Raw genomic sequence first — 15,323 nt, forward strand, 5'->3', positions numbered from 1 at the left:
CTATCCATGACACCGCTGTGCTGACCAATAGAAGAATTAGTCCTGAGTTTATCTCTGATCTAAGTTTGTTCGCCACCACATTGAGAGTGAACCACAGAAAACTGTTCAGCAAAACCACAACGTAACATACAAGTTCTCTGAGCTGTTTAAAGCTTGCTGTGGTTGTTTGGCTGTTCAAGATGCCACTGCAGTGGGTGAAGCAAAGGATTCAAACCTCCATTGATCATGAGGTCAACTCTATAATGTGTCTTTTTTGGGGGGGGATCTGTGATGCTTTTGTAATCAATATTTGGGACACAATTCTACAACAAATTGAACTGGCACGTTTTTATTTTGAACCAACACCTTGCACTGGGATTAAAATATGTTTTGTTTTTGTTTTAGTGACAACTTCAGAACACCTCGTTGTCAAAACTGAATATAGATTTGATCAAATCCAATGACAGCTCTGTAATTTACTTGAAATGAATGTACTGGGTCCTTTAAATAATAATAATAAAGCACAGAGTAATGAGATACTGTTCTTACATGGAGAGTCAGTAGCCATCAACATGAACTTCAGCAGGTTAAGGTCATTGCAGTTGGAGACTTGGAAAACATCTACTCTACCCTGCTTAGTGTTATTTGTAATTTGCAGTGTAGTTTTTCCACTAGTGTTCCGTTATTTGTCAAAGAACGCAGCTGTGAATGTATTAGAGAGCGAAATGTTTTTGTGTTAAAGTGAAGAAATATTTAAATGACTGTACTTGGAGGTTTAGGTTGGTGTTGATGGAGGCTTTTTGGGAGGATTGCTGGACGATCACTGTGCTTCAAAGAGGGCGCCTCTCCCCTTCTGTACCTCCGCTTCTTGACGCTCCGGGCAATCATGTGACCCGACCTGCTTCAGTCCAGATCCGTCAAGTCGCAGCAGGACAGGGACCAGAAGCGCTCAGAGTCTGACTTCACACTACAGGCATGGACCGCGCTTCACTGTCTCTCTCTCTCTGAATGAGAGGTCATTCCAGTAAATTCTCGTGATTAGGACGTTTTTAATTCCCTCGTTGTATCTCATCTATTTATTTGTTAAAATTTAATTTTTCCTTTTGATTATTTGATAGAATCTTATCAATTCAGCATCGAACACAGAAACTTATCTTTGAATATTACTTTTGAGAATATTTCTTAAAATATGTTTAAAGTTTATTCAGTTACTTGTTTTTTCAATTATATTTAGATTCTGTGTTTATTTGAAATTTGTAGAACTGATACCTTTATATATAAGCCCCTGGTGTTCAAATCACATAATCACAACAGATATTCAAGCCGTGAAGATCCATTTTATATCCTCTTAAAGAAAAAGTATTTGCACAATGAATCCAAAGCAATCAGACATGTGTGTCTATTTATGTAGGGGACATTGCGATTGACAGCTATTTTTACAATACCACAACAAGAACTCCTGTGCACAAATAAGAATAAATAAAAAAAATAAGCAGAAGGAAAAATGTGTGTGCATGCAGTGTATGTGTAAACAACAACAGCATGGAAAATTGCTGAAAAAATATAAAATACTGAAAAATACACAGTTCTGGGGTTGAATAAACTGGACACCGATACTTGTGCCTCCATTTTAAACCAATAGCACTAATATTTTAAATAAATCATATACATCTCAGTGTTTTCTTTTAATTATTTTATACATGAGGCTAGAAAAGGTATTTGAGTCCTTTTAACACGGTGAAATTGAGGCAGTTTTTAGTGAATATCAGTGCGTTGTCGCCCTCGGAAGCTCCCCGGGGTTTATTCTGAAGGGTCCGGCCGGACCTGGCGCGCCTCGCCGTGCGTAAACTTCACCGCGGCTCTTCGTTCCCAGGGTTCCGTGAGAGCCGTTTGCCCCACCCCACCTCTTCAACGCTATCTATCTCAATGTACAATTCTCAGAGAGAGGAGAGAAAAAAAGGGGGGCAAAATAATTCTGAGAAATACCGCAAAGAAAGCATCCTCAGCAGCTCCCGGGGCCGGTGGATCGGAGCAGCCGCGGCCTGTCGGCGGCAGAAAACGGAGCGCGTCTCCGCGGGACCAGTGATTGAAAACACCGCGGTATGTTCATGTATCATGCACATGTAACCATAATCTGCCATACGGATTCAAAGGGAATACAAAAAGCCGAGAGACTTGACAGCGGGCTGTACCTGCGCCAAACGGGGAAATAACGGAGGATTTCCACCGATATCACCTGGATAGTGCGTTTTTATTCAAGGACATCCAGCTGCCAGGAGAGGGAGAGGGAGAAAAAAAAATCCGCCCCGGAGAAGCTTTCCGATGTGAGGAGAAATACAAATTAACATTACGGAGCGAGAAAAGGACGGAGAAGGGGCCTTTTTTGGGGGGTCTGGTCAAAGCGTTTCAGAAAAGAAGAAGAAAATAACCCGAGCGCCAGCATCTGTTGACGGACAGAGGAAATCATTTGGACATCAGCTGAAAACAGGATATTATCGATAACCACCACCCCCCCACCCCTCTGAAAAACGGTGTATAATGTGAGACTGTGATAGAGAAAGAAGCCCCGGTGTAGTCTGATGATTCACATGCCGTCATTTTAAGAGGAAATATTTATTTTTTTAATTTTTTTTCCCCCCCACCCAACCTCTAATGTGCTTCGGTTAGGTGGGAGAGCGGATCGAATTTAACAATAACAACCCGGTATTTATATTTAAAGGGGTTTAGCGACAACAGCGGTAATAAATAAATTAAAAAATAAACAGCAGTGGGGAGGTGGTGGAGAAAACAGGGCTTTGCTTTGGGAGTGCAAATGAATTGAATGGCAGGGTGAGATATCTGCCGAAAATGGGCTCCGGAGGAGACATTTGCTGAGAAAAATCCAACATCAGACGCTAATATCGGAGAAATAAAAAAAAAAAGAAAAGCCTGCATTTTGAATCTGAAGGAAACGGGACCATCGACTCGTCCATTCATGTCGCCGTGAGACGCTGGATATATCACATCCCCTCTCCCATCAATGTTGATGACTTCATTGCGGATTTACAGTGAAAAACACAGGAATCGAGCGTGTGAGAGGGCGGCATCGCTGCTCCGCTGCTTTCTGACGGATCTCTGGCGGATAGAACACCAGTAGATACCCACCACCCATCCATACAAACCGTGCCAGAAGCCAAAGTGGAGCCCACCCTCCTACTACCACCACCACCACATCTGCTCCATCCGCATCTGGCCACATAAATGTCACCCATTTTGAGCCAGCTGCTGCTACTCTGGTGGGCCCATCTAGGAATTTAGGATCGATTGATTTTCTCTTTTTCCGATCAGACACCCTCCCTGTACCTCCCTCCTTTCTCCCCCCTCTTCCTCCCTTCACCCGTCCGCCAACCCGCCCGACCAGCCGACCGTCCTGCCTCCCCCCTGGGCCTGCCTCTGGGTGTTTGGGAAGATGGGCTGTCTTGGCAATAGTAAGACTGAAGACCAACGAAATGAGGAGAAGGCACAGAGGGAGGCCAACAAAAAGATAGAGAAGCAGCTCCAAAAAGACAAACAGATATACCGGGCCACTCACCGGCTACTACTATTAGGTAGGTTTTGATGATATCTGTCGTTTGTGTGTGTATGTGTGTGTGTGTCTGTGTGTGTGGAGGCCTCAAGGATTTCTTCCCCCTACCTGTTTATGCACATGTAGTAGCCATTGTTTGCAACCGCGTCCCTGTAAAAGTGTTTTATGACCACTTCCTCAGCCCGTAACGGCGAAGCCCACCCCGCACATGATGCAGATGCACGAAGTCACTCCACCACGACTGAAGACGCAGGCCCCGTCTGCGTCTGCTGGTCATTCCGGAGCGTGATCGCAGAAACATTTTGGGGTGGGCGGGCGAGGAGGTGAGGGGGCAGACAGACACCACCATCTGCGCGAGGAGGGCAGCACATGCAGGCACCATGCAGAGGCCGGGAGGCCGCCGATAGGTGCTCCGAACTGCACAAACTTGGGATCTGCTCCGTGTTTGTGCGTGAGTGTGTCAGCAGTGTGGATTCACCGTCACCATAGCCGATTGAAGCCTGCTATTCAGAATCCGCTCGCACCCTGTGCACGACCCTCTCCACTCAGGCCTCTCTGAAAAAAAAAAAATAAACGTTCTCCAGTTCAGTTGTGTTCTGATAAAGCTATTTCTGGGGGCTTTTTATGTTGTGATACTTGTCTGGAAATGTTGAGGCCTGCTAAACCTCTTGGAGTGCTGAGTGCAAATTAGGATTACTAGCTTTAGCTGAACGCCTTTCTCACTCACTGTAATCTGTAAATGATCTGAGATTTGTGGGCTGCAGATGGCAAGCTTGTGGCCTCGCTGGCTCCCTGTGTTCAGGTCAAGAGATGTTAAACTCATATGCTTTCATTGTAAATGATACCACCACATATATTAGATCATTTTAAATCTAAAAGAATTAACTTTTTTCCCCCCCGACTGTTTTTATTCAAGAAAGAAGCCTCATAGAAAGAACTGATCTTCGTCTGAAATGAAGCCATGATGTCCTCATTTATGGATCTTTTACTACTCCAGCTCCAGAGTTGAAAATAAAGGAAAATATGAATAAACTGTTAAAATATGAAGATCTGCATGATTTTCAAACTGGCCGGGCAGCTGCTTGTATCTTCGTCTCACTGTTGATGGAGGAGGCCCAGTCGAGGCCGTAGTAGGGGCCTGGACATCTGTAGTGTTTCAGAAGATAAATCTGAGAGGTTTCAGCGTAATCAAGAAAAAACAAACAACGTCTTTGTTTCATCTGTGAAGATTCTCAGTCATGTAGGTCAGATTCTATCTAAATGTATCATGCAGGCGAGTGGACTTGCTGCAGGACCTTGAATTTCCAGGCTACTTGGTTCAAACCGATTAAACCTTTCAGCTGATAAGTAAAACTCTACAAAGTAAAACTCCACTATAATTCAAGCAAGTTCACGGGGTTTCATAATACAGTTAGAGAAATTTAGTTTTTTTTCTTGGATAAAGGGCCTTAGTGTTTATTTTTTAATGAGAATCAAATTGAGGAACTATTTCTGCTTTTGTAAAACGTTGCACAGAATGAGACCTAGAGGTTTAATCTTTACCTTTTATTTTAAATTACAAAGTCAGTATGCAGCTTATGGGCTGCACAACACAACAATATCCAAAAACCACCGCGGTGACGCAAGCTGCAGCTACATGGACCACGAGTAATCCAGTTAAACTCCAATCTGATTACATTTGCATCATGTAAACACCTTTATCTGATAAAATCGGCCCTATATGATTGGATTGGAGGTGTGGTAAACCTGTTCATGATCCAATCAGAGTCCATCTAAAGGGCACATCTGATGCTGCCTGTGCTTTGTGCGCATGTCAAACACCACGAGAGGCTTCACACAGTGTTGAGAGAAAAAAAATGGTGGCAAAACACGATATGCAGGAGGAAAATTCATTTTCGCCCCGTTTAGATCAGACTAAACGAGACGGTTGTGTTTTAAAAGAATCAAACCAGCTTGATTCATCTGACTAACAAATCGAACTTCAATATGGCCGATCTTCCTGCTGGATGTGGATGTGGGATCATGTGTTCATGTCAACAGTGGGCCACTTCATAGAGCAAAGCATGATGGGATGATATTCATGGTGCATTCAAACCTTCACACCAAGCTGAATACTTCACTTACTGTTTATGTACATGAACAATGTAACGTACCAAATTCAGGCAGATTGACGTTGGAGGTAATTATCTGACCTCCGACCGACTTACCTCAATTACAGTAATGCCATTTGTCACATCAGATGTCAAAAATCAAACCAGCCCAACATGCGAAGGCAGTGAGTCACAGTGAGACGGAGGCAGCGTTGGGCGTGTTACGGCGTCACCGCGGTGGAGTCTTAAACTTGGCTCTATGTAAAAGCTTCTCAATAGGTCACTTCGTGTGGCGTTCAGATGCTGCACCTGTCCTCAGTGTTTCATGCACCATTCAAAGTGAAAAGTTCCTAAAAGATGGAAATATATACATATATATATATGTATTTGTGAACTGAAATATGTTTTTTTTTTTAAAAGAACTGTAATTTTTCTCCTTAGATCTCACCATGTTAAGTTATCAGTGGCGTTCGAGTTCGCATCCTCTGTCCTCACAGTGGCAGCTTTCTCGCATCTTCTTTCCGCCAGGACACTTGATTTTTTTTAGTGGTTCTTCTGCAGCTTTAACAAACAAATGTCTGACTTCTTCTCTGTGGTTTCTCTGCTTTCAGGGGCCGGTGAATCCGGGAAAAGTACAATAGTCAAACAGATGCGAATATTGCACGTGAATGGCTTCAACGCAGAGTAAGTGGTGTTGGTTTCCCGTCTGCTTTAATGTGTTTTTTCCTCTAAGTGTCTCCACTTTTAATCCATCATAGCGTAAATAGCTTTCATGATTTTTTTTTTTAAATTTGATGGTCTTTTCAACAAACTAGGCAATGCTGATATGTTCAAATGTACAGATATTTATTATGATGTGTTTAGGAGGATGAATGCTTTTTATAATGGATAAGAAACTTAACTTCTGGGCGAAGTTTCTAATTTTAGGACTTTTAAAAGAATTTACGGTGAGAAATTGCATAATGAAAGTGCAGATTTGGGTGCGGTTTACATATAATTTTGCTTTTCAACTGCTTTTAAATCATTCTCTCAGGTTTGGTAGACCAATGCTGAAATAAGGAGTTTCCAGTGTAATTAAATAACATTTTCCAATTATGTATGTTAGCTTTTCCTCATTAAGCTATGTTTTCACATTCTAATGCACTTTTAGAAAATGCTACATTCAGTATATATGTGCTGTTTAACTTTAGAACCATAAAATGTTAGTAAATGAATAAACTATGAAACTTTCTTTGGAATTCCATTATTCCTGATGATATAAAGTATGAAAGGATGAAGTTTTGAAATTTAAAGTTAGTCGAATTTTCCAGACACTGAGGCCACAGGAACAGCAGTAGTTGATCCGTGCAGACAAAGTGCTGTTTATGAACCTTTTCTTTTGTTTAATAGCACCGATATTTTTCTTTTCTACAACTGTAGCCCAAATAAGAAAATGACTCCATACTTTTTAGCAATTTGTAGTTTATGAAAATGCTGATTTTTAACATTAAATAACTTTTGGAGCTAGGGAAGCAGCAAGAGGCACTTATGAAATGTTTTTAATGCAATAAATCAGATGGCAATGATCTATAAGCTTGTTTCTGAGGATTTGGGGTTTTTTCTGGAATAATTGCATGACGTTATTAAGAAGTTATTAAGAGCAATACGTTGCTTTGTTTTGAATTACATTGTTCCTGAATCAGGATGTTGTCTCTGCACACCGCTGCAAGTGTCGGTCGTTCATTAAGCTTTTCTTTCCAATTAATCGCTGAATAAAGTCTGTTTTATTAGCGACAGGACTCCTTGGTAAAAATTTGGTAAAGATATTTCATGTTTTCGTAAGCTTGTGACATCTCGCAAGGTTGTGGGTTCGATCCCCCATCTTGCCTCATATCAGAGTGTCCTTGGGCAAAACACTGAAGGCCAAGTTGTTCTGAAAGGATGATGAGTGCCTAAGAAAATCATATTCAGCCTGCCTTTGAATTAGTGTCTGTTAACATTTTGAAGTTAAATTTGCAGATTTTCTTTTTAAATTCAGAGTAAAATCAAGATGTTGTGATTTGATTTACTTTTTAGCCGAGTGTCATGATGAAGTTTAAGGATTCAGAATATTTTCAAGAAGTCAAAATCAGGGCAACTTTACTTGTTAACTTTGAAAAACAAATGTAGTTCTTTCATCTGTACAGTTCTGTGCACAAGTCGAATAGTTGTTTTTTTGTTTGTTTCATAAACTACTTTTACAGCTGCTGTGAAGTTAAGAAAAGATCTCCTGACTTTGAGCATTTTCAGTATTTTTTTCACAACAAATTGATGTCTGGTGCAGAAAGAAAAAGTATCTTCTCAATCCAAGAAATCAGAATACTGATGATCTGAGTATCTGATTAGAATTTCTTCATTGAGCTTTGATCTGCCCTCCCCTGCAGAAACATACTGAAAATTCTGAGTTGAGCATTTTTTTTTCTTTTAGATTTCTTTGTCGGTTTGGCCATTGACAAATATTTATCACATGTTTGAAAGGACAGACTGTTGTCTGTGCTCAGATACACTGGCCGTCATGATTTAACAGATGAAATGAAGTCGGGTTCTCGTGTTGTGGAGTAAATTCTCCAAATTGTGTAACAGAGGAGGAAGAAGCTTTTATCCGTGTCTGCTTTTCATGGAAAACATGTCCCGGGGTGTTCAATCTCAAGTCGATGCAATGGAAACACAAGTCACATTTTTCTATTCTTAATCGTCTGTTTCCTAGAAAGACACTTTTTGGGGGCTGGCGCGTCGTCATGTGCTTTATTTTTGGGTCACGTCAAACAGATGCTCCTCACAGACTCAGACGCTCTGCTGCAGTGACAAATCCACGGTCAGCTGCGACTCCCCGGGTGCCTGTAGTTCCAGGGTTTGTTTCACTGTTTGAGGCCCCGGTCGGCCTCTAACTCCCCCCCCACCGCCCCACCACCTACGGTGGTGCAAGGCAGTGTCAGTCAGTGCAAGGTGCCGGGAGGATGATGATGGTGAGTGACACAGGAATATAGCAGAGGCATGAAAGGAGGGCAGGAGGGGGAATTCAGATTTATCAGTTTCTCTTTGTCAAAGAACCTCAGCTTTTAATTAACACATTTGGGGGGGGAAAAAAAATCAGAAAACATTCCAAGTTGAGCACCAACCGATGCATCTACCTTCAAGAAAGCAAAGTTAATACAAACCTTTTGGTGTCATTGATGTGTTTTCTCCTCAGACTTTACAGCATCACAGCGTCTCCCTGTCAGCTCACCTGGAGGTTTCTTATCGATTCTGACACAGACTAAATGCTAATTGTGGATATTTTCTAGATGAAAATAACCCCAAATTGCACTTATTTTGCAAGTTCACATCCCTTCATCTCTTCTGCTTCAGTGACTTATGACTTATTTTGTTTCTTCCATCGTCCTAAAGAAAGATGAGAATAACTGAACTTGTAATTTGAACTTGAGTATTTCCAGTGAGAGTTACCGAAAGTGATTATTGTGCTTTGTCTTTAATTAAAATATATATGGATATCATGTGTTCTAGTTCCTAATGGGTATAGTGTGAAGGATTTTCTGCGAAATTGCTGTTTTCTTCGTACAAACATATAAATTATCGATAGGCCAGGTTTTTTTAAATGATTGTTTTGTTTTTATCCCATTACTTACTACTTTATTTCTCTTCATTTGTGTTCTTTCAGCCTCTGAACTGTTCCCACTAGTTATGAAATGATTAGGGCTGTCAATCAATCTGACTTTTTAACTAGTTAACTGCACATTAAAAATCTTTAATCATATGTATTGTGCAGCCCTCCAACACCGTGTTCTTCCAGTAAGGCGGTATATCCAGTTATGTCTTGACCTTGACGTCTGTAGAAGGCGACATTCATCTAGTTGGAACTTTTATATTTGTCATAGATTCTAATTCCTGCTGCTCTGAATAGTAAGTGGTAGTTATTAAGTTTTTAAATATTTTCATTTATTTATGCTTTTATTTATTCCATCAGTGTCTCTGTAGACCTGCTTCAGATCCGTGGCTCCGTCGTGCTGCTGCCGTGTCGCTGAGGAGCCTCTTGTCCTAATATTTGGTGGATTTCAGTATCGGATCAGAGTTTCGACAGCCTGACTTTTTGTCTTTTGTGTGGACATTGGAGAGATCTGGAGTCTTGCAGTGTTCTTCTGAAAGAGACGTGTGACGTTCAGGCTGGAAACTGGCTGCTATCGGTGGAGCTGTGCGCTCGTGCTGAAATCCTGTTTGTCTTCGCAAAGCATTGAAAACACAAAACGCACAGCATATCACTGCATGTGCTAATACTTTGGATTGCTGCAGTTTTCTGTGATAGGCTGCAGGTTGAAAACGTTCAAATATGCACTCATGCTGCTCCGAAAATCTGGATCTGGCGGGTATTGATTTAAGATTTGATTTAAATCTGGACTGTCTAAGAGATCTTTGGCAAAGTTTGTCATAAAAAAGAAATAAAACTTTTATTTTACTAATGTTGTGGAATAATTACTGTTTGTCAAATTTCCACTGTTTGGGTTTTTTCCCTTTATTTTTTTAAACAATAATTTTTTTTACACAGCAAGGTTGATGAAACTTTGTCAGATGAATTGAAAACTGAACAGAAACTTGTGGATCCATATAATAGACTAACTCCTGTCTCTCTTTGTCTTCACAGGGAGAAAAAACAGAAAATTCATGATATCAAAAACAACATTAAAGAAGCTATAGAGGTAAGAAAGTCAATCCCGTTGTCTTGAGTTTGAGACTTTTGTAGCTAGTTGTATGCAGAAGGAGGAACCACATCGACGTCTCCATCTCCAAGATGGAGTTCGTGCAAATCATCTCTCAATAAACGTGTCTTTCTCCTCCTCTCCTCCCCCCCAGACGATCGTGTCGGCCATGACGACGCTCACGCCTCCTTGCCAGTTAGCCTCTCCTGCAAACCAGTTCCGGATCGATTACGTCCTGAACCAAGTCAACCAGAAGGATTTCGATTTTCCTTCGGTAAGTTTCTGCACTTTTCCTTCACACACGCTGACTTTCTGACCTTCAGTACCAGATCGCTTCCCTTTTTTATTTTTTTTTTGTGCAAATGTCCATAAAAGCACTGAAACATTTTCCACAGCGATTGACGACGATGACTGATGATGCAAACCAGTCGTCCAGTTTGACACATTGATAAGATACATTTTCTGCGTTGCTTCTGAATTTGAGCTTTAAACTTCTCCTGCGGGAGGGGAGAGAGGTCTCAGGTGTCAGACTCATGCAGGTGCACAGGTTGGTTGTGCGCAGGAGGGGAGGGAGCGCCTCCCTTGGCGCCGTCTCGCGTGTTTGCGCGGTGCGGCGGTAATTAGCGGGTGTGCTTCCGCTCGGGAGGCTTTCAATTGAATGAGCCTCTCACCTGAGAGACCCACACACTCCGCCTATTAACACTGATCCTCTGTAATAAAGCTAAATGAGCCCACAGGGACACAACCTGCAGAAACAGACAGACTCAGAAGGGACCCCCCCCCCCCCCCCCCCCCCCCCCCACACACACACACACACACACACACACACACACACACACACACACACACACTCACACACTCAGACCCCTCCGCCCGACTATAGCATGAACTTTTCATGGTTTCAATAAATTTCACTCAAAAGCCAAGTGTATTGATTGTGAGTAGTGTGTATGTGTGTGTGTGTGTGTAGACTTAGAATGTAGTCTTGTCCGTGTTTTTCCAGCGCCAGTGTGAATCTGCAGTGCAGAGAGAGTGTATTTGTGTTGTAAGCAGAGCGACGCGTCCCGACAGCGTCTCTGTTACGTCACGGCAAATTTATGATGTGGGCCGATGTGGAGCTGACCGGGCTGTCGCTCCGTCGAATCCCGACAGAAGAACCCGTTGATCGATCGATTGATTCTACATCAGAGGCCCAGACGGTCTTGCATGTGTACATTGTGCAGTGGCTGCTCCCTTCTGCGCGGCTCGCCGCCGTAACGATAGCATGTTGTATTCTGCACTTTTCAAACGAAAACCTTCCTGCTGCCATCAGGAATCAAAAGCCACGTTCACCGGCCTCGCTGTCCGGAAGACCTAACCCGATCACCCACCAGGCGGGACTCTGTGGGTTATATTGATTGCCATCGAGCTGTCTAATCTAGATCAAACTCTTTCAAATAGTTGAGAAATAATAAGAGCTGTTCAGCTAAGCAGAGAAAGCTGCACTCAGCATTGATCAGTTGAATATGTGTCTGATAAAGCAGGAGAAGCGACCAGGAGAGCACCTGACAGACTGGCTCCCTCCTGCTGCTGCTCCCCCTCTCTTGTCCCGAGGGCCTGCTGGAAACCAGTTGAACTGGTCGGCTCTGCCTTCAGCCGAGGAGAAAGGCGCCGAGGAGAAAGGCGCCGATAGCGAGCGCAGAGTCCGCCGTGGTTCAATCCGGCCTGATTTCACTTTGGAGCTATGAGTCTGATCAATAATAAAAATGGATCATGAATTTGTACAGACCCTTTGTTTCTGGGGCCATTTGCTCTCAGCTGAATTAATTGAGTTAATGATAATTTACTAAAACAATTTTTTAAAATCTCTGAAGAAAATAAAATTTGAAACGGATTAAATCCATTGAGTGAGGAACCTGAGATCAGGTTGTACTCAGGTCACCGTTACTCTTGCTAACAATGTAAACTTGGCACAATGAAAAGTCATCGGCAAGAAAATAAAAGAAACATTTTGGTTCCATTCTGAATTTTGCCTGCAGGTTTGAATAAACATTTTTAAAAAAGAAGGAATAATTTGTTTTGAACTCAGGAGACAAATAGATGAAGTGGTTTTGAGTTTGACTCTTGAAAGTCTCGAAACAAAAAAAGAGAGCCTGATGAACAGCTGCATTTTCACTTTTATTTCTCCAATCTGATCATCCGTTTACATGAACGGTGATTGAAGTGATCCGATTCAGTCAGTTGATCGATCCGGTCATGCTTTTCCCTCTGTCCATGTGCGACCTGCACTCGTGATCCCTCTTCCAGAAACACTCCAGTATTGAAAATGGATTTGTTGGCCGGACTGATTGAGCTTGTTCTGTTTCTTCTCCCAGTTCAGGATGGGAGGCGCTCCGACGCGTCATTCACGTGGACTATGATCACAGGCTTGTGCCGCCTCCTCCGATACGACCGTAATGACAATCAGACCAGTCTAATCGGGAAGACGGGGTTTACATGACCTGATTTTAATCAGATTATTTAATCTGATTTTTGGTTCATGCAAACTGCCTCTCCTAAGTGTGTGATTGTACACTGTGGAGAAACTGTCGTAAAGGAGGGACAGTGACATTATGATGTATTTTTAAACACATTTATTGTTATTAATAAGAACAAAGCTTTTTTTTTTTTTAAATTTGGAGACTATTTACTTTTTAAATTGGTATATACAAACAATCTGATATTTTACGTAAAAAATGTTGAAGTTTATCTAATAACTCTGTATATCAAACAGTTTTCCAAATAGTTTTGGTTGAATTTCAGTTTTATTTGACTGAAACACTTTTTCACCATTAAAATGTGATGGCTATAATCCAGAAAATGCCAGAAATTGTAAATAACGTGAACAAATTGATTGTTTCGAGTGTTTGAGAGGTGAAAAGCCAAAATGCTACCTGATTTTTGGCTGTTTTATCGACTAAATGACACACTTTTTGAACAATACCAGACCGAGTTTTTCCTCTATTCTTGCATCCACCCTCACCTCTGGAGTCTCAAATGAAAAGAAAAACCAAAGAAAATACATTCTGCCCGAGAAAGAACTGAACATTCAACATTAAAGCGCCAAAGTCACAAAGGGCAGAGAACTTATTCCATAAACTGAATTCCTCACGTTCGAGTTTATTGTCATTGTCATGTGCATTCCAGCGCGGTGAGGAGCGTGCGCTCTGGCTCGCTCCCGACACTGAGCAGTGGGGGGAAAAAATGAACAAGATAACGGTGACAAAAACAAGATACATGTGAGATCATCCTGTCCACGTGCACGCAAACACACACTCGCCTGCGCGCAATCAATGAGAAGGCGTAATGAAACATACGGGCTAAACTTCTGAGTGGAGCAGATCGGACGCAGATAAGTGACGCTTCGGTGTCCTCGACCGTACCCTTTGTCCTCCTCCTGCTGCTGCTGCTGGTGTTGATCTCACGAAGGTTTGGCAGCTGCATGTAATGCTAACAATCCCTTATATATTGATTTTTTTTTTTTATCTTTTGAGGGTAGAAACATCACTTAACGACCCCAAAAGAACAGCTAGTGGCAGAAAGTGAGGCCATGGTGTTGAGCGAAAAATGTAAATCTGATGATAAACTCAGTTTTTTTTTTTTTAAAGAAGTTAAGTCTTTGCTTGTCCTGTTCTTGGATTCTTGGAGCTGATCAGTTTGAGTTTACCTAAATGCACGAATGACGTGAACTTAACATTGCGGCTCTGGAAAAACGGCTTTGCCCAGCGTCTTTTTATCGTTGGGCCGAGGTGACGTCCAGCGACTCCTCAACTGTGCCGCAGGTCTCCGTCGTTTCCATGAGACACTGAATGAATTAAGGAATTGAGGTTTAAAAACGGTGTCTATTCATAATTGTGGAATTAATGCGCTTTGAAGACATTGTGTTGCCATTTTGATCTATCTCACATTTCACGATTGTCCCGATAATGTTAAATAACCCTCACAGCCAGTCAGAGACTTTTTAACAGAAAGTTCTCTGAATTGCGTGTTGTCTACCAACCACATGTGTTTTTCTCTGTTACACTGATGAGAAACATTGTCAAAATCAATAACCTCTGTTTAATGAGTCGTGTTGAAGGAATTAAGTTCAGGAAACTGCTGAATGGAGTCACGAAAAGAAGCAGCTTCTGTTTATAGTTGACTTTAAGTTCAAAATGGGTTCAAGTTGTATTAAAAAAAACAACAGAATTTTACAAAAGAATAAAAGAAACTCTTTTTATAGATGATGATGAACAAACGAGACAAGTTCTGTGTCGCTCTGAGTTTTTGACACTTGTCCAGATAAAATCAATCCCATGTACTGACTTCTCTCCTTTTGTGGAAAGAAGTGATGCCACAAAGAAGAGAAGAGTTATGCTCCATGTAGGTTGTCAATGAATTCTTAACTGCTAAAAATAACAGTACAAAAATCCAACATGCATTGTGTTGCATGTGTCTCAGCTTATCATGGACGTTAAGTCATGGAGTTAAGGCCACAGCAGCTGTCTGGCATATGTATTTTCTGTTTACATTTTTTCATCTAATATGAAAAATGAGTATGAATGTGAAGCAATCATATCTGAGTGCAAACTTTTCTTCTTTTTAAACTTTAATTTAACTCATGGAACCACAGCACAGATGTGAACAGAGCCTTAAAGTGATGGACCCAGTCACTGTCATAGACACAGATAGAAGAGCGATATCGTTTTGACTGAGCTGTGAAGCGAAGTTTGGAAACCGGTCGTAGTCTGCAGCACGTCTGGCTTTGACAGGTTTCACATCAACGGCTGATGAGACCGGCTCCTTCAAGCTCCAACACGGCAGCAACAAGCGGTCTTTGCTTATGCTACTGTGTTGAATTCAAGCTGTAAATCTGTTGCTCACGCCGCTGCCTGATGTGCGCTTGGTGTTTGGATCTAGACAAAGCGTCTTGTCCAAAGTTGTAAAATAGAAAGAGAAAAGGTTCTTTTCTCGTTTTACTGT

At 41.7% G+C, this 15,323-nt stretch overlaps 1 protein-coding gene across 3 annotated transcripts in view; it reads left to right on the plus strand.

Annotated features, from left to right (window-relative positions):
- Positions 1 to 1,831: 1,831 nt before the first annotated feature.
- LOC115388620 (guanine nucleotide-binding protein G(s) subunit alpha-like) overlaps positions 1,832 to 15,323 on the plus strand; it is a 30,864-nt gene continuing 17,372 nt past the window's right edge. Inside the window, exons 1-5 of one of the 3 annotated variants that reach the window (XM_030091836.1) lie at positions 1,832 to 2,079; positions 3,428 to 3,566; positions 6,246 to 6,318; positions 10,289 to 10,343; positions 10,498 to 10,617. In XM_030091836.1, coding sequence (XP_029947696.1) covers positions 1,906 to 2,079; positions 3,428 to 3,566; positions 6,246 to 6,318; positions 10,289 to 10,343; positions 10,498 to 10,617 — 561 coding nt within the window. In that variant the 5' untranslated portion in view covers positions 1,832 to 1,905. Of the gene's footprint in view, positions 2,304 to 3,427; positions 3,567 to 6,245; positions 6,319 to 10,288; positions 10,344 to 10,497; positions 10,618 to 15,323 lie in introns of all 3 variants that reach the window. The other 2 variants (XM_030091837.1, XM_030091838.1) reach the window with 2 other exon arrangements.

Source organism: Salarias fasciatus, chromosome 5, assembly GCF_902148845.1.
Source record: "Salarias fasciatus chromosome 5, fSalaFa1.1, whole genome shotgun sequence".
Lineage (NCBI taxonomy): Eukaryota > Metazoa > Chordata > Actinopteri > Blenniiformes > Blenniidae > Salarias > Salarias fasciatus.